Consider the following 23917-nt stretch of genomic DNA (forward strand, 5'->3'; position numbering starts at 1 on the left):
ATATGGAATAAAAACATCATGAATTAAAAATATGACAAAGGATAGAGCAACACTGCATGACCTCTTTCACTCAGCAGGCATATTCAGGTGAGAGAAATCTGCTTTAGGTATGCATCCCCTTGCTTCAGAATAAAGATTTTGGGATGGGTTGCGAAAATATTCAAATGCAATGTTTGTTCAGGGGCCCATGCCTGCAAGGACAGTGAGAAGTATCCTGTCAGAAAGGAAGTGCCATGTGACTTCAGTGGCTTACCACATGGTGCAAATAGCGAATACCACATCTCGTGGCAAGTCTTTAGGAAAGCTGAAACCTGCTAGTAAATGCCAAGTCTGGAATACCACCCACATACACATTGAGAATTTTTGGTGGGTGGCATAAAAGAGATGCAGATTGTATACATCACCTTTTTCTGCTCTGAGGCTTGGATAGATTTACCATTCAGTTCCATGTTCCATCTTTTCAAGTCACAATTCCTGTGCCGGTGTTTCGCAAGTTTCTCATTAGGTAAACCTTATAATGCACTTGTTTGGAACCAAGTTGGCAATTCCGTCAACTGACACTGAAGCAAAACCCCATGCATTCTTTGTCCTATGTTATCTCAAACATCTACTGTTTGCTGGGAGGTTTGATAACCTACCACAACTTGTGCTTCCCCATCAGTCTTCATAGTGGCTTCTGTGGTTAGAGGATTGGTGTCGGTCACAATTAGGTTAACATGTCTCTTTCCCCAGTTAGGGCAAAGAAGACACAGCTTGCTTTTCATAAGCGCTTGACAATTCCATTTCAAACTGGTTACATTGTTTTGGCAGGAAAGCAATGTCAGAGCTGTCAGCATCTAAGAAAAAGGCCTCTAAGGACTTGTTAGGAGCTGGTATGATTCGTGTCAGATGGGGTGGGAAGTCACAGGAAGAGCGGCATCGCCAGTTGGATCATTCACTGTTCACAGATCCCTGAAGTAGCCCATCGCTGACCATGCCGATTCAGAAAAGTGCCAGCTCCCCTCCCCATTGCAGCTAGGCAGATGTTTGATAATCTGCCCTATTACGGTCTGTCTTAAACTCCCAAGGTCTGGAAGCCCATAAAAGGAGAATGTATATTCTTCTTGGCATTAGCTGCTCCAGCTCTGATCCTGCCATCTATAAAGCTGTCCAAGCCTGTCTAAATCTTGCTATGTTTTTGGTCTTAACTGTTCTTGGTAGTCCTAAATTGAACAAGCTAAATGCTCCCTGTGATAAGCGCTTCGTCTGATGATCTTTGGAACAAACAATCAGGGAATACTCTCAATTTATGTTTCTCTGTCCTGCTGGAGGCCCACCAGTTCATAGGGCCAGTGGGGCTATGCAGATAGTGCCTAGCAGTTGTTGCTGCTCCTAAACATGCAGCCACCTTCTTTGCCCATGGCTACAGAGAAGAGCTGCACTGCCACAGTTCCTGTTCCTAAGCAAATGACTAGGCAGGAACAACAACAATATAGTGAGATTCCTGCTACGGCAGTACAATCCTAAACAGAGTTACATTGGAACCCAATGGATTTAGAAGGGCATAACTCTGCTAAATTCTGCTATCATAATTTGTTTGCAAGCCGCCTTGAATCTTGCATAAGGCAGGGTATACACTTTTAAATAACCCTCCCTATTGTAACCAGACATCATTTGATGAATGAAAAACATATACACAAATTGATTTTGCTTCCATAATTCATCCCATCTGGCTCTTTTGGCAAACAACTAATGTAGAGGTAGAAGAAATACTCTTGAAGTTATGGTACTCTGGTCACTGAAAACCCCTCTCAGTTCCCTTTGGGTTCCTCTTTAGCGGATGTCAGTATTCTCTCCCCCCCCCCAGTTCACAGGCATAAAAACTGAGATGTTTGGAGTCTAGGCAGAGTGTGACAGCATTGCAGAAGAGAGCTAGCTTCCACCTGTGGTGAAGGACAGCCATAGTTCTCCAGATCTGTAGAAGTCCTACTTATCACCAATTAAGCCCAACCCTACAACTATCATGCCTCTGGCTAAGAAAAAGGTTAGGCTCAGATGTCCACCTTGCTGTTTACAAGAGCAAGTTATTGGATGTGCATGCCTCTAGAAAATGCAGGTAGGCTGAGGCTAGGGCTAGATTGCCACAAATGCCCAGGTGGCCCATACTGATATACATGCATTGATGAGATTAAAGCTGCTAGCTGAGCAGGCTGAAGGAAGTGGCACAAACCCATTCTGCCACACCTACTGCACATCTACTTGCCCTTGGCAAAAGTCCTTGCGCTGCCTTTAGGAGTCTCATCCTCCCAAGACCCCCAGAGTTGCTGCAGCTGCCCATGCTGTCAGGTAGCAGCACACGGTCACTTGCTTTACCACCTCACTCCGAATGGGACTGAAGTCCTAGAGGACAGTTTCTGGATGGGTGCGAGGGCATTGTTTCTCATCATTTCCCCCAGCTGGACTGGAAATGGGCTACAGCTGAGAGGACGGTGGGGGGGGGGAAGGATGCAACGCAAGGGAAAATGGCCCATTGAAACCCTATCCGCGCTGGGATGGAGGGGGGCTACAATTCCTTCACAGGGTCTCTTGTGAAACTCTAAACCAAGTGGAGAGGGGGAAAGGGACAGCTGCAGTCACCTCCTGGGGCTGAGCCCATGCTTTATGCATAGCGCAGTGGTGGGAGGAAGAAGAGGGAAACCACATGGGCATTAGCACGTGAAAAGAGCCAAAATCGGAAGCAATAAATGGTTAACTGCTTCCCCAAAATACCCTTCTCCAGCTTCTTAGCATTCCAGGTCCTCTGGCACCAGGACTAAGCAAAAAAGGAAGATTTTGGGACATCAGGGAAGTACATGGCTTCTTTTCATATCATTTTACTTGGACTGATCACTACCAGGGAGATATTGGGGTGGGGGTGGGGGGCTGGAGGGAAATATTCCCACTGGGTTTTGCTGAATCCTGAGACAGATTCCCAGGCTCTGAATGAGCAGCCAGTTGCTGGATCAATTTCAGGGAGATGCTGGTAGTGGAGTTCACGGTTGCTTAAATGGAACAGCAGCTAATGTGGAACAGATGGGGCAGCGCTTTGTGCGTGAGCAAGCCAAGAAAGAATGGAAGCTTTGCCACTGCCCCACTGCCTGCCTGCACTACAGGAGAGGCACACAGGTGCACATGCTCTGTGTTCAGCCAGACAGCACAGGTGCATTGTGCACCCACACAGACCCTTCCTTGGGCTCATATCCTTCCCCCATGTCTGCCATGCAAACTCAGAAGCAACTGAGGCTCCATGGCTTGGTATATACCTAGTTGTATCTTCTCCCCCATTGCCTGTCAGCCGTGCCATTCCTGGGTAGAGCTAGTCCTTAGAAAAACAGGTTGGAAGACCTCTCCCAGGGAGCAGAGGCTGCTTCGGTCCACCATTTAGAAGAAGAAGAGTTGGTTTTTATATGCTGACTTTCTCTACACTTAAGGACGAATCAAACCAGCTTGCAATCACCTTCCCTCCCCCTCCCCACAACAGACACCCTGTGAGGTAGGTGGGGCTGAGAGAGCTCTAAGAGCTGTAACTAGACCAAGGTCACCCAGCTGGCTTCATGTGTAAGAGTGGGGAAACAAATCCAGTTCACCAGATTAGCGTCCGCTGCTCATGTGGAGGAGTGGGGAATCAAACCCAGTTCTCCAGATCAGAGTCCACCACTCTTAACCACTACATCACACTGGGGAAATAGGGGAATATACACCAGAACCTCCCTTCTTGCAAACCCCTGTTTATGAGCCCATTGGTCTCACAAGCTAATGAAGTCTCTGAAAAGTTGCAGGGACTGAGATTATCTTGCTCAGAGGGTGGCCAGCCAAGATATCAATCAACCAGCTCTTCCAGGCATTGTGACATAAAAAATGATAACAGTGGCTGTCTAGAGATGGAGAGCATGTGCACACACAGAGCTCCTAAAGCTCCATGTTCATCTAGCTTGGAGGTAAGCCAAAGGGTATCACCACATGAATAGAGCCAAAAACCAGAAACGATAAATGGTTAACTGTTTTCCCAAAATATACTTTCTCCAGCTTGCTAATATGCCAGGTTCTCTGGAACCAGTGGCCGTTGTAACATTTGACTTTTACATGCCGTGGGCACAATCAGACCAGCTGAGACAAAACCAATCTGGTCTACTGTTCTCAACCTATAAACTGGGGAGACAAATGTCTTTGGGGTGGGGGTGCTCATGCTCCAAGAAAGATCTATGGCCCAGGAGTGGCTCCTGGCTAGGTCAATGCTTCCTTGGAAGCACGCCACAGGCGTTCCTAAGAACAAAGAAACCTCCAGTCAGAGGCTCTATTCCAAAAAATAATTTATGGGTGTGGATAATTCATGTGCATTAGAAATGATATGTACATAAATATTTATCTCTAGGGGTATGTACAGGGAGCAGCAGGAGCCAGAAGGGAACGTTCATGCCCTGTGCAAGATGTCATCCAGCTGAGTACGGGTGGCCTGAGAAAGCTGGCTGGCTCCTGCCAATGAGATTTTATAAAAAAATATTATTAAATTGGGGATAGCATCAAACAAACAAGCAGGGTGCTCCATGGCTGGGGAGATGGTCCCAAGGGTCTGGTGGGGTTCCAGGCACGTAGTGAGTGCTCTTCTCTTGGGCTAGGTTTCTCCCTGCTTTTCTGGTACCGCTTCTCCCCAGCCAGCTGGCAGCAGCCAAGGCTCAGCTAGAGTAATAGCCTGGTGGGAACCTGAGATTTTAGGGTTTGAAAGCACCAGCACGAGTTTACAAGGAAAGACTCCAGTCCTCATTAGGGCACTTTTGGTAGCATATGTCCAGCAGGCTCCAGAAGCTTTCGATGCAGATTCTCAGGCTTTGCTGACGCAGCTCCCAGATCATTCTTCCTTCCACCAGGGACAATGCGAGAACTTCTGTTCCCAAGCACTGTAATCCTCTAGGAACAGAACAGACACTTTCCCTGGGGTCCATGGCCTACTTCTCCTCATGTCCTCACATTATGATAGGGGAAGAGACAGGGGGTGATAGGCAGTGGGTCATGGGTGAAGACAGAATCATCAGAAGAACAGGTGCTGGTTGTGTCCTCGCAGGAGGGTGAATACTGTTCAAATGGCATTGACAGGTCCAGATACTGAAAACAGAGAGAAAGGGTCACTTTTAGCCTTCATTGGAGATGGCCTACCTAAAAATCCCTAAAAATCACTACCACCTGTTGCAAATAACTGGATCTTTGCTGCAGTTCCCCCCTCCCAACCATTGTGTTCTCATCACTTCCTAGTGATTTGAACCTACCTCTTCAGAGACAGCAGCTAGGACCTTGTCCAGTCCTTCCACCAGTTGCTTAAAGGTGGGCCTCTGAGAAGGGACAGCATGCCAGCATTCCCTCATCATCATGTACCTATTAGAGCAAAGGTGAGAAAGCCTTTAGACTTCTGCCTTCCACATCCTAGTTAAGTGGGTAGGAAACACCTGAAGATGCTTACAATTCATGGGTACAGTTGGAGGGCTTGTCCATGCGGTGACCTTCTCTCAGAAGTTTGAAGAGCTCTTCCACTGGGATGCCTGGATATGGGGAACCTCCCAAGGTGAAGATCTCCCACATCAAAATTCCAAAAGACCACCTTAAAGCATAATTGGGTGTGTGGTGAGGGTTAAGAAAGTCAGCAATAACCACAGCATGAATATATCCTGAGATTAACCTAAGCCACAGGCCAGTGATGGGGCAGCACATCTCACTAAGACTGAATTTGTGGCCATATACATGGACATTGGGATGTTGAACGGACTAACCATAAATGCGCTAGGCACTCTTCACGATGTTGGACCAGTTTATAGGGGGAAAGTTACTCTATAGTCTGTGACACCTGGCATAGGATGGGAGGAGGAGCCATAGTACAGTGGCTTTCCATGCAAATTATGGAATGCTCACCAAAGCTGCTAGGAAACTGGCATATAGGGTTAATTGTTTTCTACATACCAGTATGTTTGTTAGAAGTCAAAGAGATATGCACACAGTGGCTTACAACACTCAGCAGTTTGGCAGGGCATAACTGTTAAGGCCTGTTTTATCGTGGGAGCCCTTATCCATATCTCACTGAATCACACTTACACATCACTCTGGTGCGTGTACACTCTGTCAAACAGGGCCTCTGGTGCCATCCACTTTACAGGCAGGCGGCCCTGCAAGCAAAAACGAAAAGCCTTCAGCTCAAGGCTGCTTCCCCAAGATGCTGCTTCCTCTTCAAGTTCCAACCCCTCGCCAACCACTGAACAGTCAAGATAATGCTAATTTTCTCCTGTACTAGTTCTGAAATTCTGATTTCTATATGACTTTTGAAAGTAGAGGTTAATAAAAATTCCCTTTCTCCAAACTTAAAAGAATTTTCTTTTATACACATAGCTCGTATACATGTATATACCCAGAACCCTAATGTATTCCACACTCCTTAACTGTCCATATCTCTAATTGCCAATACTAGTCTCTTCCTCTTTCTTAGCCTATAACGCTGTAGATTTCTTAAGAATCATACCAGCTCCAGGACTTTCCTCCCCATGACCCTCAATTGCCTTTTACTTACATTGCTTGTTTTCTTGTAGTAGTCTATGTCATGAACACCACGGGCCAAGCCAAAATCAGCAATTTTCATGACAGTCTCTTCAGTGACAAGTACATTGCGAGCAGCCAGGTCCCGGTGAATGCACTTTAGAGAGATAAAAAAGAAGAAGATGAATTCTCTTTGAGAACTTGGCAAACATTCTGGAGCCAGCACCAGACACGTCCAGGGAGAATATGTCATTGTTCGAACAACTGTAAGTATGTATGTATGAGTTTCCCCATACCTCTCCAATACCCTTCAGCCATTCTCTCTGCTTCATCTTGCTAAGGCTGTCCAAGTCTGGTACTTTTAACCTTCCATTCTACCCTCAGTCAATACTAGAACACACCTGAAATTCACACTGAAGAGCAAAGACCCTGCTTGAGATACTAGGAAAATGTGTAAGAGCCGAAAATATACCAACTCCTGGCCTACAACCTTATATTAGGCCCTGAAGAGCACTATCAAACTACCAAGATGGAACATGGCTACTGGGCATCATTCACCTCTGCTTAAGTGAAGGAAACACCCTACTAAGGCCAAACCATGGAAGCCAAGGAGGCAAATGTTTCTGGATGTAGAGACAAGACAAAGGTCCTAATACATATGGCAGTGCAGTTGCACAATGAAGCTGCTCTTACCCGCTTAGATTCCAGGTACTCCATGCCACGTGCCACCTGATAGACACAAGAGACCAAATCTTTGAAGGACAGCTGTTCTTCAGGCATTTTGGTAACATCAAAGGTGTAATCAGGTGTGGGAGGGCGACGAGCACGCAGGTATTCCCGTAAGTTCCCCTTGGCAGCGAATTCCACAATCACATAGAGAGGCCCTGCAATTGTAGGCTGAAAGTGACTCTCTGTCTCATCCTCTAGAACTCCAAATACTGTCTGTTCCCCACTCAAAGAGTGCCAGTGCTTCATGCTTCAATTACAGCATCCCCTCACAGGACCTCTGCTTTCTTAGTTAGGTTGTCCCACAGTGGGCCCAGCCTCTCCTGATTCCTTGATCCAGCACACAACAATCTCTGCCTCCCAGTTAGACACTGCAACCACTCACCATCCTGGGTACAGACACCCAGCAGGTTGATTATATTCTTGTGCTGGTCCATGAGTTTCATCATTTCCATTTCTGAGATGAGATCAGCCAAGTCCTTGTCAGTAGCATTATCTGGTGAAACACAGGAAAAGGGCTGTTATGTCCCCCAAGGTGAGGGCAAGGTGAAACATGATCCAGTCTCGGGTGTAGAAGACCCCAATGAGACAGTCTGTTGTAGCCCCGCAAGCCACAAGTTACCTTTGAGCATCTTGACGGCAACAGTGATGGGACGTTCTGGCCGTTCCTGATCAATCCCATAAGCCTCTGCTCTCACCACTTGCCCAAAACAACCTTCACCTAGTGGCTTGCCCAGCACCAACCTAAGGGAAAAGAAGAAAAGCAGCCAGTTTAGGGGATGTTCCCAAATCATAGGAACTGAGGCATTTGGCAAGGAGAGCTCAATATACTTGGCTGTGAAATGCAAAAGGATAAACCCCAAGTTTTCTAGTATCAGACCAGTCTCTTAACTATTAGATCACAGAGCTAAAGAAGCCTTGGACTCCACTTGGTTGTACTTTGAGGAAAATGTCACCAAAGGTCTCATACCCTGCTCACTCTAGAGTAGAATGTATAGCAAACCAGGAGTAGAGGAAGGGAAGGACAAACATTTATATCTAGTTCACACATGTGGCTGTACACCTAGATTTCCCACACATGGGTATTCTCGAGCTTGTGCTTGTTCTCATTTGCTTGGCGGGAGTAGCATGTAAAACCAAAGCACATGTGATTACAGCCTTTAGGAGCTGTCATATTGCTAGGAATTACTATGGTCATGTGTAAGACAAGTACAGTGCATTTCTGGTTTACATGCTACTACTTTCATATGTATAGGAGCCCCGTGGCGCAGAGTGGTAAGCTGCAGTACTGCAGTCGAAGCTCTGCTCACGACCTGAGTTCGATCCCCATGGAAGTTGGTTTCAGGTAGCCGGCTCAAGGTTCACTCAGCCTTCCATCCTTCCAAGGTCGGTAAAATGAGTACCCAGCTTGCTGGGGGTAAAGGGAAGATGCCTGGGGAAGGCACTGGCAAACCACCCCGTAAACAAAGTCTACCTAGGAAATGTCGGGATGTGACGTCACCCCATGGATCAGGAATGACCCGGTGCTTGCACAGGGGACCTTTACAATTTCCTTCATATGACTGTGGGCTGGCATAAGCCTAAAGACATTTATGTGTATGGAGACTTAGCAGCACCATCACCAGTGGGAACCACCTGTTGAATGTCGAGTATATGAACACCTTGACATAGAATTTTGAGGAGACAAACACCAATTTACATCAGGCTATGTGATCCAAGCTAGCATCCTCTGCAGAGACACACATATATACAACACACACACTCCACTTCACAGAATTACCTGTCTCGTGGAAATTCCCACTTTGAGTCAAGTGGCAGCTCCACTTCCATGACCCCAGCCAGCATGGGTGTGCAGCTTGACGAGAGGCGGGTGACACGCATGAGTGATGTGGTAGACTTGCCTGAGGAGCTTGATTCCAATGAGAACTGTGGAAGCAGCACAAGTACTCATTAGATTAGCCTGGAAACACCACTCTTCTTCTCAGCAGGGCTATATGTGACTCAGGTTAACAACATGCAATGTACTACACCCCAGAGGAGTCTCAGATGATAAGGCAGAGCATGCATGCTTAAAAATGCACATGCTGGATCAGACCAAAGTCTATCTAGTTCTGGATTCTGCCTCAAACTAGCTGTCGTGGAAGCTCACAAATAGGGTATTGGTGTAGATGCCGTCTACATATTTGGGCATCTCACTGTCCTCCACTGATTCCTGTTCAGAGCATGCAGATAACACTTTACCAAAGATTGTGGGCTCTAGAAAACCACTGCAGTGACAACACCCTGATCATTCTGTCCCAGCTTAAGGGAAGGGCTGTGGCTCAGTGGTAGAACATCTGCTTGGCACGCAGAAGGTCCCAGGTTCAAACCCCGGCATCTCCAGTTAAAGGGAGTAGGCAGATAGGTGATGTGAAAGACCCCTGCTTGAGACCCTGGAGAGCAGCTGCCGGTCTGAGTAGACTATAATGACTTTGCTAGACCAAGGGTCTGATTCAGTAAAGGGAGCTTCATGTGAGGCTGCATACCTGCCGGATGAGAGGGAATTTGGAGAGCTTGTGTACTGCCATGGGCTCCAAGGGCTGCTTCCTTGGCTGGGTTTGCAACCGGCAGAGGACAATGATGACGACAGCCATAGCGATGGCCAAAGATCCTGAAGTGTAGATAATGATATCTGTGTACTTGACATCAGGCGCGTTCACCTCTTGCACCAGCTCTTCTTCTGCAATCAGTGAATGAATTCCCAATTAGCATATGCTCCAGGGCTAAACTAGCCTTGACTGTGGCTGACAGCAAGGGCAGCTGCTGCAACCAGGCCAAAATGACTAAGGCACGGCCAAAGAGCACAGTTGCACATGGTGGTCCAGCTCCTGCAGAGGCTGCCACTTGCCCAATTTAGCCAAAAGTAAGTGCTCTGACATTCACACTAATGTCAATGTGAGAGCTGAGCATATCCTTCAATCGCTTCAGTTGATATAAATGGGGCTGAACATTGCTCATCTTTGGCTGGACTGCGCACATTTTCTTTTTCTCAAAGTGTTACTGGAATAATTATGCAGTCATTTAACAAGATGAAGCAAATCAAGATACACGCAACTTCGTAAGTTGTTTCAGTATCCAAGTTAGACACAAGTATTGCTGATAATTTATCTGCCCCAACTCCTTTCAGTAGTAGTACATCTTAAAACCAACGCCTCTGCGCCATAAAAGTTACCCTTCTACAATAATTTTGGACTGATTGCTGCTTTCCAATTTTACCATTTGGAATGTTTCATCTTAGGGATCCTTTATATTTAGAAGTTTTAATGCTGGTTTTCCAGTGTCTTGCAAATGCAATCCTGGCAGAGACCAGCAAATTCAGAACCACTATCTGGTATTTGACACATTGTCTTTCATACAGTTTATTAAACACTCATCCTATGGAAATATAATGTCCATAGTTTCCTTTGTTAACTTGAATATTATTTTCTAAAATTGTTTTGCTCTTGGACAGCCCTATTATATGCACAGAAAATCTCCCTTTACAAAACAATGGGGCCGGTGATGATCATTGACATATATCTTGGCTTCCAAGGAGTGAGACGGTGTAGCATAGCTATTCTAAGGCAATCTTGCTTTCAGTGAATGCAGACAGAAGCCGTAGGGCCTTTACCGAACAGAAATTCTTTAGCTTTACAAAGACACAACGTATCTTTTTAATATCCAATAAAGCCGTGACAAAATTCCTTTCCTCAATTTCTTCAGTCACCTTAAGATTTTATTCTTTATTATTGTGGAGGCTTTGCTAGAACAGTGCCATATTTGCACTCATTTTTACAATTAATTTGTTCGTATTTTAATACAGAATCTTCATTGCATACATCCATGAAACAATCTAACAGGATTTTATCATGTCCAGTAAAGGATTTTGTCATGCCCCAGAAAGTAATGGATAACTGGACCCCCACTTCCTTCCAAATATTTTTAGTGATCTGTCACCTCTAGAAACTCATCCCATTGATTTCTTTTAAACTTAAGGACATGCACAGGAGGACAGAGGTTTTTGTTGTTGTTCAACTATCTACTGATAGGAGATGTGTCTGGGTATGACCCTATGAAGGGATATTCTGCAACCATTCATCTTTTCTTGCCCCGACCCCATCTTCAGTTGTCCCCTAGGGATCCTCTGCCCTTCCTCACCTGGCAGCACAGTAAGCCAGGCTGACTGGTAGGACAAGCCAATAGAATTCCCTGCCAGGCATGTGTATTCACCAGCATCTTCCATGGAGACATTGCGCAAGTACAGCACTTCCACCTCTGAGCTGTTAATATCTGCTGTCTGCCAGGACAAATGGAGAGAGATAAGAGAGAGGTAAGCATTAGCTCTAGATGACACAAGAGTTACCCAGCTTTCTCTTTGCTGCCAATATATGTCAGGTCTGGTGCTTCTCTTTGCTTACGAAGGCTCACATACCCACCTCTCCACTGAGATTACACTAGTTCAGTGCACTATTGCTTTTGCAAGATTCCATTGCTTCTCAAATATCCTGTAAGAAGCTTCAAGATACAATGAAGCTATACGGATACAGTTGTGATGGATCATGCAGTTTCTCTGCCATACAAGGTGCATTTCTTTGCATTTCTCTACCAACTCAGTTGGTACAAGTGACGGTATCACCTCAAACCTTTTCAGATCCTGTCTCTCTTTCATTGTGATTGACACAGCAGCCACTCTTTTAACCCTCAATGTAAGAGGAGCCTACTGTTTGAAAATTATTGTAGAGGCACACAATGTAAAAGGTGCAACTCCTAATACTGGAAATAGATGTGTTTGTATCCCAGCCTTCCCAGATTAAGGAGCCAGCAACTGGAAGATCCTGGACCAAATCTGGCCTACTGAAAGGTCTCACCTGCACCTCCATCCCATTGCTAATCTGGAGGTGAAGGAGGTATTGACAAAGTAGCACTCATAGCAAGAGACATTTATAGAAGTCTGAGGCACTGGCCCACACTCCTCATTCATTTCTCAAAGCAGCCTTTTAGGAAAATTAGTTGATGGTGTCTAAATTGCTCAGGGCTGTTTCTATTGTTAGAAGCCATGTCAGTTCTATACACTTATAAGCGTCACTACAAGCTCTACCATTTTCCATCCCAGTTTCCAGGGCCAGTTACCTTAAGCACTTGAACGTAGGGGATTCCGTCAGGGCCATAGCTGCTGCCATTCACTTCAATGTGTTTCAGCCACTGTATGTGGGGCTGGGCATCGCTGTACACTTTGCAAAAGAACTCCACGTCGCTGCCGACCACTGCTGTGGTGTTCGCAGGGAGCCCTGCTTGCAGGATTGGCCTGTGCGGAGATCTCTCTGAAAAGGACAGAGAGGGAAAGTGTTATCCAATACAGCCAAAGTCTGCCAGATGACCCAGAGGGGCACCCTACAGTGCATAAATCAGTAAACACAAAGCTGGTCATGATAAAGTAGCGGGCTGGGAATAAAGAGGCACAGTCAACTGTCTCTTTGAGGTGGTGTTCCTCCCCCTTATCTAACAGCAGAGCTTTCCTTTCAAATATTCTCACTGCAGCAATATATATGTTTCTGTCTTGTGGCTAAGGGGATCTTTATGCCTTCCCCATCTCTTCTTTCGCCAGCAGACGAGGCTGCGCTTCTGATATTACTTGGTGCCGCAGACTCAACTCCTACCCAGTGCTGGCTCCAGGGCCTCTTTCCGGTGATTACAAGTAAGCTCAGAGAAGACAGATAATGAGGGGCTGAGAGATAAGGGAGCAAAAGCTTAAAGCAAGGCCTAGAGATCCAGGCAGGGGTTAATTAATTTCATCTGACTTTATAGCCTAGGAGATCACCAGCTTCCTTTGAAGTTGGTAGAAGGTTTAGGGCATTTTTCTTCTCTCTAGAGTATTTGAAGTCAGGATGGTGAGCCCAGTTCTTCCCACAAGAATCTGGATGGCTGACAGGCTAGGAGTGGGCTCTGGTCTCCCACACAAACTTAGATCAGTGAAGTACTTTCCAGGCTTCCTTAGGATGGGCGCACAATGCTTGTCCTTTGTTGCTGTTAGTTTTTATACGGTCCATCTTCTGTGGGGGAGATGATCTCACCTAGGACATCCAGAAAATAGCTGAAGCGGATGCTGCCAAACTTGTTCTCCACCAGACAAGTGTAGTTGCCTCGGTCGGAAGGTACCACACTCTCCATGACTAAGCTCCAGTGCTGATGCCGCAGCTGGGGAAAGGGAAGTGGCCACAAGCTAAGGTGAGTAGGTGTAACATTTTGAAGCCATTCTTCCAGCACATGACTGCTCATACAATGGATGCTCTTTCTTTCATGCACTACAGCTTTTTGTTATCCCAAGTTTTGGAAACATAAACAGGACAAATGAGGTCAACATCAGCAGCAAATAAAGCAGTCATTTAGCCAGAGATCCCCAGTGTGGTGCCTGTGGCTGTCGTGGTGCCCACCAATATGTTTTCTTGTGCCCACTTGTTTCTTCCCCAGTGTAAACAGACAGTCCTTGTTTTCTGCCCCAGTGTATACAGACAGTCCTTGTTTTCTGCTATCTAATTGGAGGCACCACCTTTGGGTCTACAAGAGTCACCCATTCACACATATGAAGCTGCCTTCACACAATGCATAGTTCTTCACACAATGCATAGTTAAATTGTGGAACTCCCTGCCCCAGGATGTGGTGATGGCTGCCAACTTGGAAGGCTTTAAGAGGGGTCTGGACATGTTCATGAAGGAGAGGGGTGTTCATGGAGGAGAGGGGTATTCATGGCTATTAGTAAAAATGGATACTGGTCATGATGCATACCTATTCTTCCCAGGATCAGAAGAGCATGCCTATTATATTAGGTGCTGTGGAACACAGGCAGGATAATGCTGCTGCAGTTGTCTTGTTTGTGGGCTTCCTAGAGGCACCTGGTTGGTCACTGTGTGAACAGACTGCTGGATCTGATGGACCTTGGTCTGATCCAGCATGGCCTTTCCTATGTCTTATACTGAATGAGACCATCTGCCCATCAAGGTCAGTAGTGTCTACTCAGACTGGTGGCCAAAGTATCTCCAGGGTCTCAGGCAGAGGTCTTTCACATCTCCTGCTACCTGATCTTTTTAACTGGAGATGCCAGGGATTGAATCTGGGACCTTCTGCATGCCAAGCAGATGCTCTACCACTGAGCCACAGCTCCTCCCCAAAATGGCTGCCTGCACTGTAAGAGGATGCTTGGCTTGGAAACTCCCCATATTTTGTGGTGGCTTCCTCCATGGGAGCCATTTTTAGTGGTGCCCAGTACCATTCCTCAAAATTTCAAAAGTGCCCACAGGTCATAGCACATCTGGGGACCTGTGAGGTTGCTTCTGGTTGCTGAACCACCACAACACACACACAAAGACTGAAGCAATCGAGGTAACACTTGGGTCAGTCAAGTTCACAACTAGTTTCTGTAGTAATTGGGTCTGCCTCCTCTCTAAACAGTTTTACAGGGCATATTCTCGCCAACCCCCACACAAATCCTGGCTCATTTGACTTAGTCCAAAAACCAGCTATAGTTTCAGTTAGGTAGATGAAATGGGAGAGAGTGATGTGAAAAAGACCAAAGTATCTGTGTTCTTACTCGGATCCCACCAATACGGTGCTCCCCTCTGAATTCCCGACCATTCTTCAGCCAGCGAATCGTAGGATTAGGACTTCCTGAGGCTGGGCAGCGGAACTTGACTGTATTTCCTGCTGGGACTGCATACAGCTTCTTGTCCATTCGATGAGGGTGTGTCCAATAAGGTGCTGAAGACAACATTACATGATCAGTCCCAAATTTTAATAAAGCCTCAGGGCCTTAAAGGTAAACTGGTGAAGGCACTTGGACTAGTCTCAAACAAATGGAGTGCCAATATTTCAAGCAAAAACTGAGAGCCACTTTGGCAGCTAGGAATAGGGTACAATGCATTATGGCATAGACTGGTACAGCTTTCATAACCGCTCTGCCAGGCAACCTCAGAACCCCAGCAGAGGTGAATGCTTGCCAGGACCAACTCTGGCAGAATTCTGTTACTAGCCTGGAGATATTTGGTATCAAGCTTTATTGGACCTATCTGAATTTCTGCAGAGAAGAAGGCTGAGAGGTAAGCAGGGAAGATGTTCAACTGTTCTGTATAACAGCATCAAACATCCCTTATCTCCTGTCCCAGCACTGCTGCCGAACACAGAAGCTAAGTACTGACCTCGCCGGGTGTGCACTGGCTCCTCATTTGAATCCACATGGGCACTGTCCCCATCGCTGTCTTCATCATCATCACCGGATGCCAATGAATCTGAAACCAATAGCGCACAAGGTGAGTCTTTGTAGTACAGCAAAGGGCATGGAATGAACACTGTCATGGAAGTCCATGGCTAGCACATTGTACATAAGCAAGCAAAAGACCATCAGGAGTTTGATCAGAGATGAGGGAGAAGCAGAGGAAGGAGACTGTTAGTTACTGCAGCCCTAGCATCTCACATGAAAGGTTATTATGCAGGTGATGTTGGCTTATTGGGGGGGGGGGCTCCAAACCCTGGCCATCCTTGCTGCTTTCAGCAAAGGGTACCGTGAAAGTAAGGATGTAATGGTGAGTAAACAGAAGTAGGAGCACTAAGATCCTTCACTTTCCTTGCCCTTACCCACAACAGAGATGGTAAAGTTGCGCAGGCTCTCGCCAGTGCTCCGCGTCCGGCATAAATACAGCCCCGAATCTTCATAGGTGACATCGGCAATCTCCAGCATGCCCTGCCGCATGTGGATGCGCCCACCTGGGAGAAGCTGCTTGGCTTCTTTGTACCATGTGATTACGAGGCTGTGATTGGCACTGCAGTAGAGCTTCAGCAGACTCCCTGGGTCCAGCAGCAAGTGCTCTTCCTCTGCCACCAGCATGTGGCTCTCAAACATTTCTGTCCAGCACAGAGAGGGTACAGTCAGTGCAATGACAAAGTGAGCTTACTTTAGCGGCTATAACAACAGTGTACAACCTCCATAAGACAAACACTGGGGGCACCAACTACAACACAGGGATTCCTTTACCCAGGTAGATCCCAAAGAATATAACTGGACATCAGTCTGCATAACTCTCTCTCTCTCTGGATCACCAGGGCATGACTGAGTGAGGGCTTAAGTGGCAGGAATTTCCCCTGCGACTACTGAAGTGGATGAGAGTGGCACATTGGAGACTGGTAAATGAGGATGATGGTGGCATCGGATTCTTTTGTGACTCAGAACAATCAGCTACCAATTGTGTCCACTCAAGCACATGAGCAATTATGGTGTTAAAAAAGCAAATACAAGAATGCAAATTTGCTTGGACTCTGAATCCACTGCTGGAAACTTTGTCTTCTTTTTCCAAGTGTTTGGAAAGGGGTTGTGGTTATGCAGTGGAAGGGGGAAAAAATCATTCCTGATATGTTCTTTGTGTTATTCGAGTAGTTCTCAGCCTGAGCTCCCAGCATTGAAGAAGTGCCCTTGGAAAGGTCCCAACTCAAATGAGAGTCTGCTTGTAGGGATCCTTGTCCTCATAGTGGGCAAAGCCCAAATGAACATCCCACTTCAGAAATGTTTGTGCTCTTTCAGTTTATTTCACCCAGCCCACAATTTGCTCTAGAGTACAGATAAAAAGACCTAGGGCAAAAATTGATTCCCCCCCCCCCAAAAAAAGGCCTGAAATGGAAGAATTAGAAACTTTTTGGGAAACCGATGAACAAAACAAAACAATGAACAAAATACTTTTCAAAGAAATTTGGTAAACATATCTTGTCACACTGCTGAAAGTGTCTTAGTTTCATGTTCAAAGGTAGCATTATTAGTAGCAATAGTATTGCTACTGCATTTGACTAAATTACTAAACAGCCATCCCTCTTAGAATAATGTTGAAAAAGTAATCTCAGATGCTGCTGAATACAGAACATCTTCAGGCATAGGCTAAAAAAGAGCAATCTGGGGACCTGCCAGCCTTTGTATTTCTGCAGCACAGGAGCAAGACAACACAGCCCTGTTTCTCAGATCCCTCAGACTCTTCCATCATCTGCATCCTGAGAGCAATTGACGAATCTTTGGAAATATACAAAATCATAGTACTAGTTAACATGTGGAAAGAGTGGGGGGGGGGGGCTTGTTTCAGTTTGTGCAAATTTTTCATTTTCTGAAGTCCATAACTTATTACAAAGTAATAAGTTAATAATCAAAAACTGTGGCTTTTTCAGACCCTGAGGGCTGAATTTAACAATCTGGAAGAGGTCTGAGATTAATCACCTGATATCGTTTGATGCTTTTAAAAACAGCCACAGGGGAGTGCAGTTTGGATTGGGGGCATAGCAAATGGGGGGGGGGAGAAGTTCTTGGGGTCTGCAGGGGATAGAAACCCCCCAGCTGCTGCTAACCTTGTGTGTGTAAAGTGCCGTCAAGTCGCAGCCGACTTATGGCGACCCCTTTCGGGGTTTTCATGGCAAGAGACTAACAGAGGTGGTTTGCCAGTGCCTTCCTCTGCATATCAACCCTGGTATTCCGTGGTGGTCTCTCATCCAAATATTAACCAGGGCTGACCCTGCTTAGCTTCTGAGGTCTGACAAGATCAGGCTAGCCTGGGCCATCCAGGTCAGGGCTGCTGCTAACCTTAGTAAGGAGGGAAGTATCCATATATTATATCTTTCTTTTCCCCATGTTATCAGGGCCAGTAAAAACTGGGGAAGGGCAATTTTGTACAGGACAATGGCATGGGGCAAAGGGTTAAGCCTCTACCTACAGTACTTCCCCAGTCCAGATCCCCATTTTATGGCTGCTTTTTAACATTAATTTAAAACAATGTATTATCCAATCACAACTTTCCCATATCATGTCTGGCATGAACTTGGTTTATGCTAATATTTTCAAAGATTTATTAATTGGGATGGCTTGAGATATGCATTTAACCAATACGTAAAAATGGCTCTTTATCAGTCTACATTTACTTTTGTGACCCAACCCTGTTCGTCTTTAACCAGAAACACATCCCAGTGAATTCCACAGGGCTTAAAATATACACAGGATTACAGCATGACATTAATGAAATAATACTTGAACTTTTCAACTGTATCCTAAGATGTGACTAAGCGTCTGAAGTTATCAGTACCCCAGATAATAAACCTTCTGTTTATTACAGTGTTGATTTTCTATTTTTGACTGTTTATTTTTTCACCCCTACTTTCCCAATTCACAGTTTGAACCCATGCACGCTTATTCAGAAGCAAGCCTCACGATGATCTGTGGGACCTATTTCAAAGCAAGCATGCACAGAATCATGCCATTAGGCACTTTTGGTCCTGAGGGCATGGGAGTTTGCAACTCCGCTTCTAGCACGGTACATTTCTGAAAGCTGTTTTAATAAAACAAAGGCAATTAATAAATATTACCATTTTTATATGCTGATTAAATAATACAATGAAAAGTATAAGATGTATGGAACATATTTCATGTTTTAAATAATAAATACATTTAGCCAAGAAGAAAATAAAACAGCAAATACTGCAAATTTCCCCCCAAACTTTGGTTCCCAAAGGGAGAGGGAAGAGATGTTCTTTTCTTCTGTGACTTTACATTTTACAGAAGTTTTACATTTCAACTCTGCAGCATCCAAAATAGTCCCAGAGTAGCAAATTTAGCAGAACGATAATATGGAAAGAAAAGCAGATGGGAGAAAAAAAGGTTTATGTGAAGGAATAATGTGGAGAACGGAAAAATATCTTTGTTCATATGGACACGGCTTCCTCAGGCCAAAGTGATGATTTTATGGGAAAACGCTCCAGTTTGGGGCACTTTGCGAAGAGAAAAACTGGGAGGGAAGAAATATCCATGAAGAGTTTTAGGTTAATCTGGAAACATTTCCCTCCCTCAGGTTTTGGGATCAGAGTGACTGGGTATATATGAGATATCAGGTAATTGATTGTGTGGAGACTTCACAGGCAGATGGAGGACATTTGCATGGAGGAGGAAGTAGTATCAGGAAGGGGTATATTTAGGTCCCAACGCTTGCTGGATTTCTTTTGTTTTGACTGTAGCATCCAAAATAGCACCGGAGCAGCAAATTTAACAGAGAAAATGATAAGGAAAGAAGAGAAGGCTGGGGATTTGAAGTCATACCAAGGAATCATTAACAGTAGGGACTACAGGTCGAGGAAGAGTGCAGTCACAGAATCTCCCCCCCACCCACCCCCGCCTTGTGATCCTCGGAGCTCTGTTCACAAGCCCCTTTGTCCTGGATTCCTGCCTTTGCCTCTTGTTCTATGGGGCAATGATGTCATCAAAGCCCCTCGGCTGCCAGTCTTGGACAGGAGAAAGGATCCCCACGGACAGTGAAGCATGACTTCTCTGCTCGGCTCCCTCCCCCCCCCCTCCCCGGCCTCTCTGTGGGGGCCTTCAATTGAGTGGTCACCCTCTCAGTCGAGAGTGACTGTTTTGACAGATTCCAAAATGAACATGTCAGGAAGCCCCATGACCGCTGCCCTTCCCCCAGCCCCCATCGTCCCAGCCACACTGCTCCTTTCCCGTGCTCTCCTTGCCCCTGGCTTACAATAGGGGCCAGGCCCCTTTCAGCGGAGGGCTCTGTTATTAGCTCCAGCTCTGCCTCCACAGGTTGGGGCGGGGGAAGGGAAGGAAGGGAATGAGATAAGGAGCCCCTATCATTGTTGCTGGCGAAAAAGTGGAGCCGCGCGGAAAGACCCAAAGGGAAGGCAGAGTAATATCACAGTCTCTTTTTCCCCTCACCCATGCTACCATTTATCCCCTCTCTTTCCATTCAGATCTGTTCCTCTTACTTGAATCTCTCCTGCTTAGCTTGGCCAGCTCCCCCTAAGCACACCGGCCTTCCCCTCCCCCCTCCCCCCATGGCATGATTGGGAGTGATAGGTTTCACACTCAGCTGACTCCACAATTTCCCGCCTCCCTGTTTGTCTAACCTGGATTTGAACTATAATTGCTTTGGTGACCCATCCTCCTCCACCATCGGCCTGGGTTGTGGGAGCCTCGCCAACTCCCCCTTTCCCCCCTCAAACCAACAAAGTCATAAAGTCCTCCACGCACAGTTTTAGTGGTGCCAGTCTTCCAAGCTGATGAATACTAAGGGGAACACCTCTGGCGTGTGTGTGTGTGTGTGTGTGTGAGCCTCTCCATCATTCCCTTCTGCACTAGATTATTTGGAAACTGCCAAGCCTCAGAGACAGCAATCTGAATGTGGTCAATGCAAGCCTGGCTCTTTCCTACTCTCCAACCATGATCCCCCTCCACCGAGATCAGAGCTGGAGGTATTCCTGCATTCCTTGCGGAGCTAGCAGAAGACTTCAAATAATTCTTAAACACTTAAAAGTAATGGCCAAGGATAATTCAATGATTTTAGACAAATATGGCTTGGGTCTGAGAAAACCACTCTGATTGGAAGGAAAGGAAGCCCCACCACCACGAGAGCTGTAAATAGATATTGGAGCCCATTTGATTAGCAGCTTGAGCGGCTAACACAGCAAGTAGTGGCTGCTTTGCTCCACAACACAATTTGCATTCTAAACAAAAACGAGAGTGATACAATTGAATGCCCTAACCGCTGAGCTGCCACCCCCCCCCACCCCTCGTCCAAGATACACTCAGGATATTCCAGTTGAATTTATTACAGAGTTATTATCTTTTCAGACCCATAAGATCTGGCAACAAATGGTACAAGACAGTTCTGGTGGCTAAGAGTCTCCCAGTTCTAGGACCTGGGGAGATGTCCAACCCAGCTGCCAGCTTTCACTGGCTTTTCCCAGGTGACGTAGGCTAGGAACAGATCTATAATGCCAACATGGACAATTTGTGACAGCTTTATCCAGAACCATCAAGTGTCAATAGCTCTTGACATAAATCAGATTCCCTGTTCTCATAGGCCAGCTACAAAGCACACCAATTGTCAAGATGCCCAATTAAATCCTAAGACATTTAAGGCCATGAACAGCATCCCATAACTTCACCTTCACTTCCTCCCTTTCCCCTGAAATATGCACAATCCCCCACCTCAAATGAGTTTGCAAGAAACCACAATTGCCCTAAAGCCTGCAATTGCCCTAATGCCACAATCAGCCACAATTGCCCTAATGCCTGCTTCTTCAGCCCAATAAAATAAATAGCTGGGTAGTTGGTGGGGGCAAAGTACAATCAACACGGGTACAGAAACAGCTGGCTGGCACACATGATAAACATCCCGTTTGTTCACTGGATGGACTAGTTATGGGAGTAACTGTCTTTTCTGAAGCGTCAGGCAGGATGCCAAGCACCTGGCACTGCCCATTCACCCTCACCCCTTCCAGGGGGTTCCAAAAGTACAGAACTACACCAAAGACTCAGCAGCACTCGTAAACTAGGTTATTCAATGGAGCCAAGTTATAAAACCAAATTTAAGCAACTCTACAAATCCCACACTTTGCATTTACAACAGTGTTTTTGTAATAACTGGTAGAATCAGGAGCCCTGTCTCCAATATGTTTGCACAGCGTCTGGCTCCATAGCAATAGATCCACAATTAGAGCTACTGCAGGGTAAATAGTGGCAAACACTGAATTGGACCAATTTGGCAAAGCAAGCTACACTCACCCTACATTACAAACTCTTACGCAAATCGGTATGGGCCTGCTTGACCAAGGCACATTTAATCCCATTGTGGAGATCCCCCACACACAAAAAGTAAACTGTTATCAAATCACAACTAGGAGGCAGATCTAATAGAGATGCTCACAACACATGAGCAGGTCACAAGAAAATATTGCTGCTACAGACTGGTTGTTATGGAAGAACTCCTTTCTGGGGACAATCTTTACGAATTCAAGTCTCTGTTTATCTTCACTTTAGAATACATTTGTATCCCAGTTTTACCTTATGATGAAACAACACCTATTTGAAACTTATATGTTGGAGCAGAACACAAACATCTAGGTGCACATTCTCTGTATCACACACAAAGTAAACCCCTCCCAAGTGCAAGAACAGTCTTATAAACTGTACTTTTTACCCTATAGCCATCACCAGATGCTGGCACTCTGTGTTCCCACAAGTGTGGGATAGAAGGAAGGGGCCGCTAGGCAGCTGCAAACCTTAAGGCCAATTGTACTTTCATGCTGACCTCGCACATCCACATGGTGGATGGGGAATGTGTTGTTTTCCCACTCTGATATTACCATAGCAGGTTAGAGAAGATCAGGCTTACAACACATTACACTGCTAATGTTACCATGATCCAGCACCTCTGCAGGCCAGCAGACTGTGGACTGGACTTGGATCAGGGACGTGTCAGCTCCCACCTATGCCATAAACTCATTATGTGGCCTTGGGGGAAACAAATCACTTTAACTGCGTGAATAGAACTGATCGACATTGCAGAGTTCTCTTGCATCAACAAAAATGCACTGCAGTTTAAAAGTCTCCTACAAGTTATAAGTAGTAGCAGACCCTAAGTGCCTGGGCCCCATTTCTCACACCCTATCAAAATGCTAATCTCCTCCCCCCAACATGAGCAGCACTTTTCCCGCAGTGACTCTCACCTGGCTCTGTGGTCTCTTCTGTAGAAGCACCTGGCCAAATAGACAGCGCTGCTATTATCTGGAACCCAAGAAGGCCCCGCAACAGGGATGTCATTCTGTTGTCTCTTCTTCTCACCCAGGGCTCTCGGTCGAATCTTCAAACCCTAGAGCAAGAAAGGAAAGAAGAGTCCTTTGTCCTCGGTGTTCATGTATATGGACAGTTCTCATCCTGGGAAGCTTCTTGAGACACCTGGCCCTCTAGTCCTGGCAGGACATTCATTTTGGAAGCAGGGAGCCGGCAATGATTCTTTTCACATTTACTCCAAAGTATTTATTGAAACAATACAGCAAGATGTCCTTCATTACATACAAGCAAGCCATGTTCCAAGCCACTAGAATGAAAGTAAACTCAGTTCTCGGATACGCATGGTTTTCTACTACAGCTCTGCAATGTCCATTTTAAACGTCAGCTAGTCTTTGGGGGAACTGCTGAGGCACTCATGGGGTTGAGATGTCATTCCAAATTCCAGTCCTTTGTACCCAATGTCCAGCAGATGCCCTTAAGGGTCTCCTGCCTGAACAAGGGAGCCCCCTTGGAGGAGTCCCAGAAACCCTGACTTTTGGGACTCCTGTCCACCCACCCTAATGCAGCACAGCTCAGTCCCCTCACGCCCTGCATATCTTTCAAATCTTAACCAGATAGACCTTCGCATGTGCACTGGTGGTGATCTAGGAAGGGCACAGAAGGAAGATACAAAAACAGGGTGTGCTCTGACCACGGACCACGCTATACCCAGACACGGAGGATGGTGTCTGGGTATAGCGTAAGGCAGTGGTTCTCAACCTTTTTTGCTCCATTCCCCCCTTTCACCATTGTTCAGAATGATTCCCCCTTCCCAAGATAGTCTAACTCAAAAGCTGCATTCCAAATAATATGCATATATTGCTGAATAGTGGTCCCAATTCCCAACCCTAACATCCCCCGGGGGGGGGGAATTCCCCCCTTGTTGAGAACCCCTGGTGTAAAGGGTGGGAAATCCTGGAGGAAGGTGATTCAGTCTGACTCTGGCGTGCCTCTTTGCACACTACCTCGGCCCCCTGTGCGTAGGAACATCTACCCTTGCACAGCACAGACGG

The 23917-nt window shown here is 46.1% G+C and overlaps 1 protein-coding gene across 2 annotated transcripts; it reads right to left on the minus strand.

Annotated features, from left to right (window-relative positions):
* Window positions 1–4316: 4316 nt before the first annotated feature.
* FGFR4 (fibroblast growth factor receptor 4) lies at window positions 4317–22940 on the minus strand. 2 transcript variants are annotated; one of them, XM_056851220.1, is made up of 17 exons: window positions 22802–22940; window positions 16031–16168; window positions 15466–15555; window positions 14862–15028; window positions 13347–13470; window positions 12406–12596; window positions 11434–11572; window positions 9783–9973; window positions 9038–9183; window positions 7880–8001; window positions 7643–7753; window positions 7225–7415; window positions 6566–6688; window positions 6097–6167; window positions 5471–5608; window positions 5280–5385; window positions 4317–5118 (listed from the first exon to the last, which is right to left on the minus strand). In XM_056851220.1, the coding sequence occupies exons 1-17, from the start codon at window positions 22893–22895 to the stop codon at window positions 4972–4974; spliced, it is 2289 nt and encodes a 762-aa protein (XP_056707198.1). In that variant the 5' UTR covers window positions 22896–22940; the 3' UTR covers window positions 4317–4971. The 2 variants fall into 2 exon arrangements, with proteins under 2 accessions (XP_056707198.1, XP_056707189.1); XM_056851211.1 differs by having other exon boundaries at window positions 15902–16168.
* Window positions 22941–23917: the final 977 nt, after the last annotated feature.

This window comes from Euleptes europaea, chromosome 1 (assembly GCF_029931775.1).
Source record: "Euleptes europaea isolate rEulEur1 chromosome 1, rEulEur1.hap1, whole genome shotgun sequence".
Taxonomy (NCBI): Eukaryota; Metazoa; Chordata; class Lepidosauria; order Squamata; family Sphaerodactylidae; genus Euleptes; species Euleptes europaea.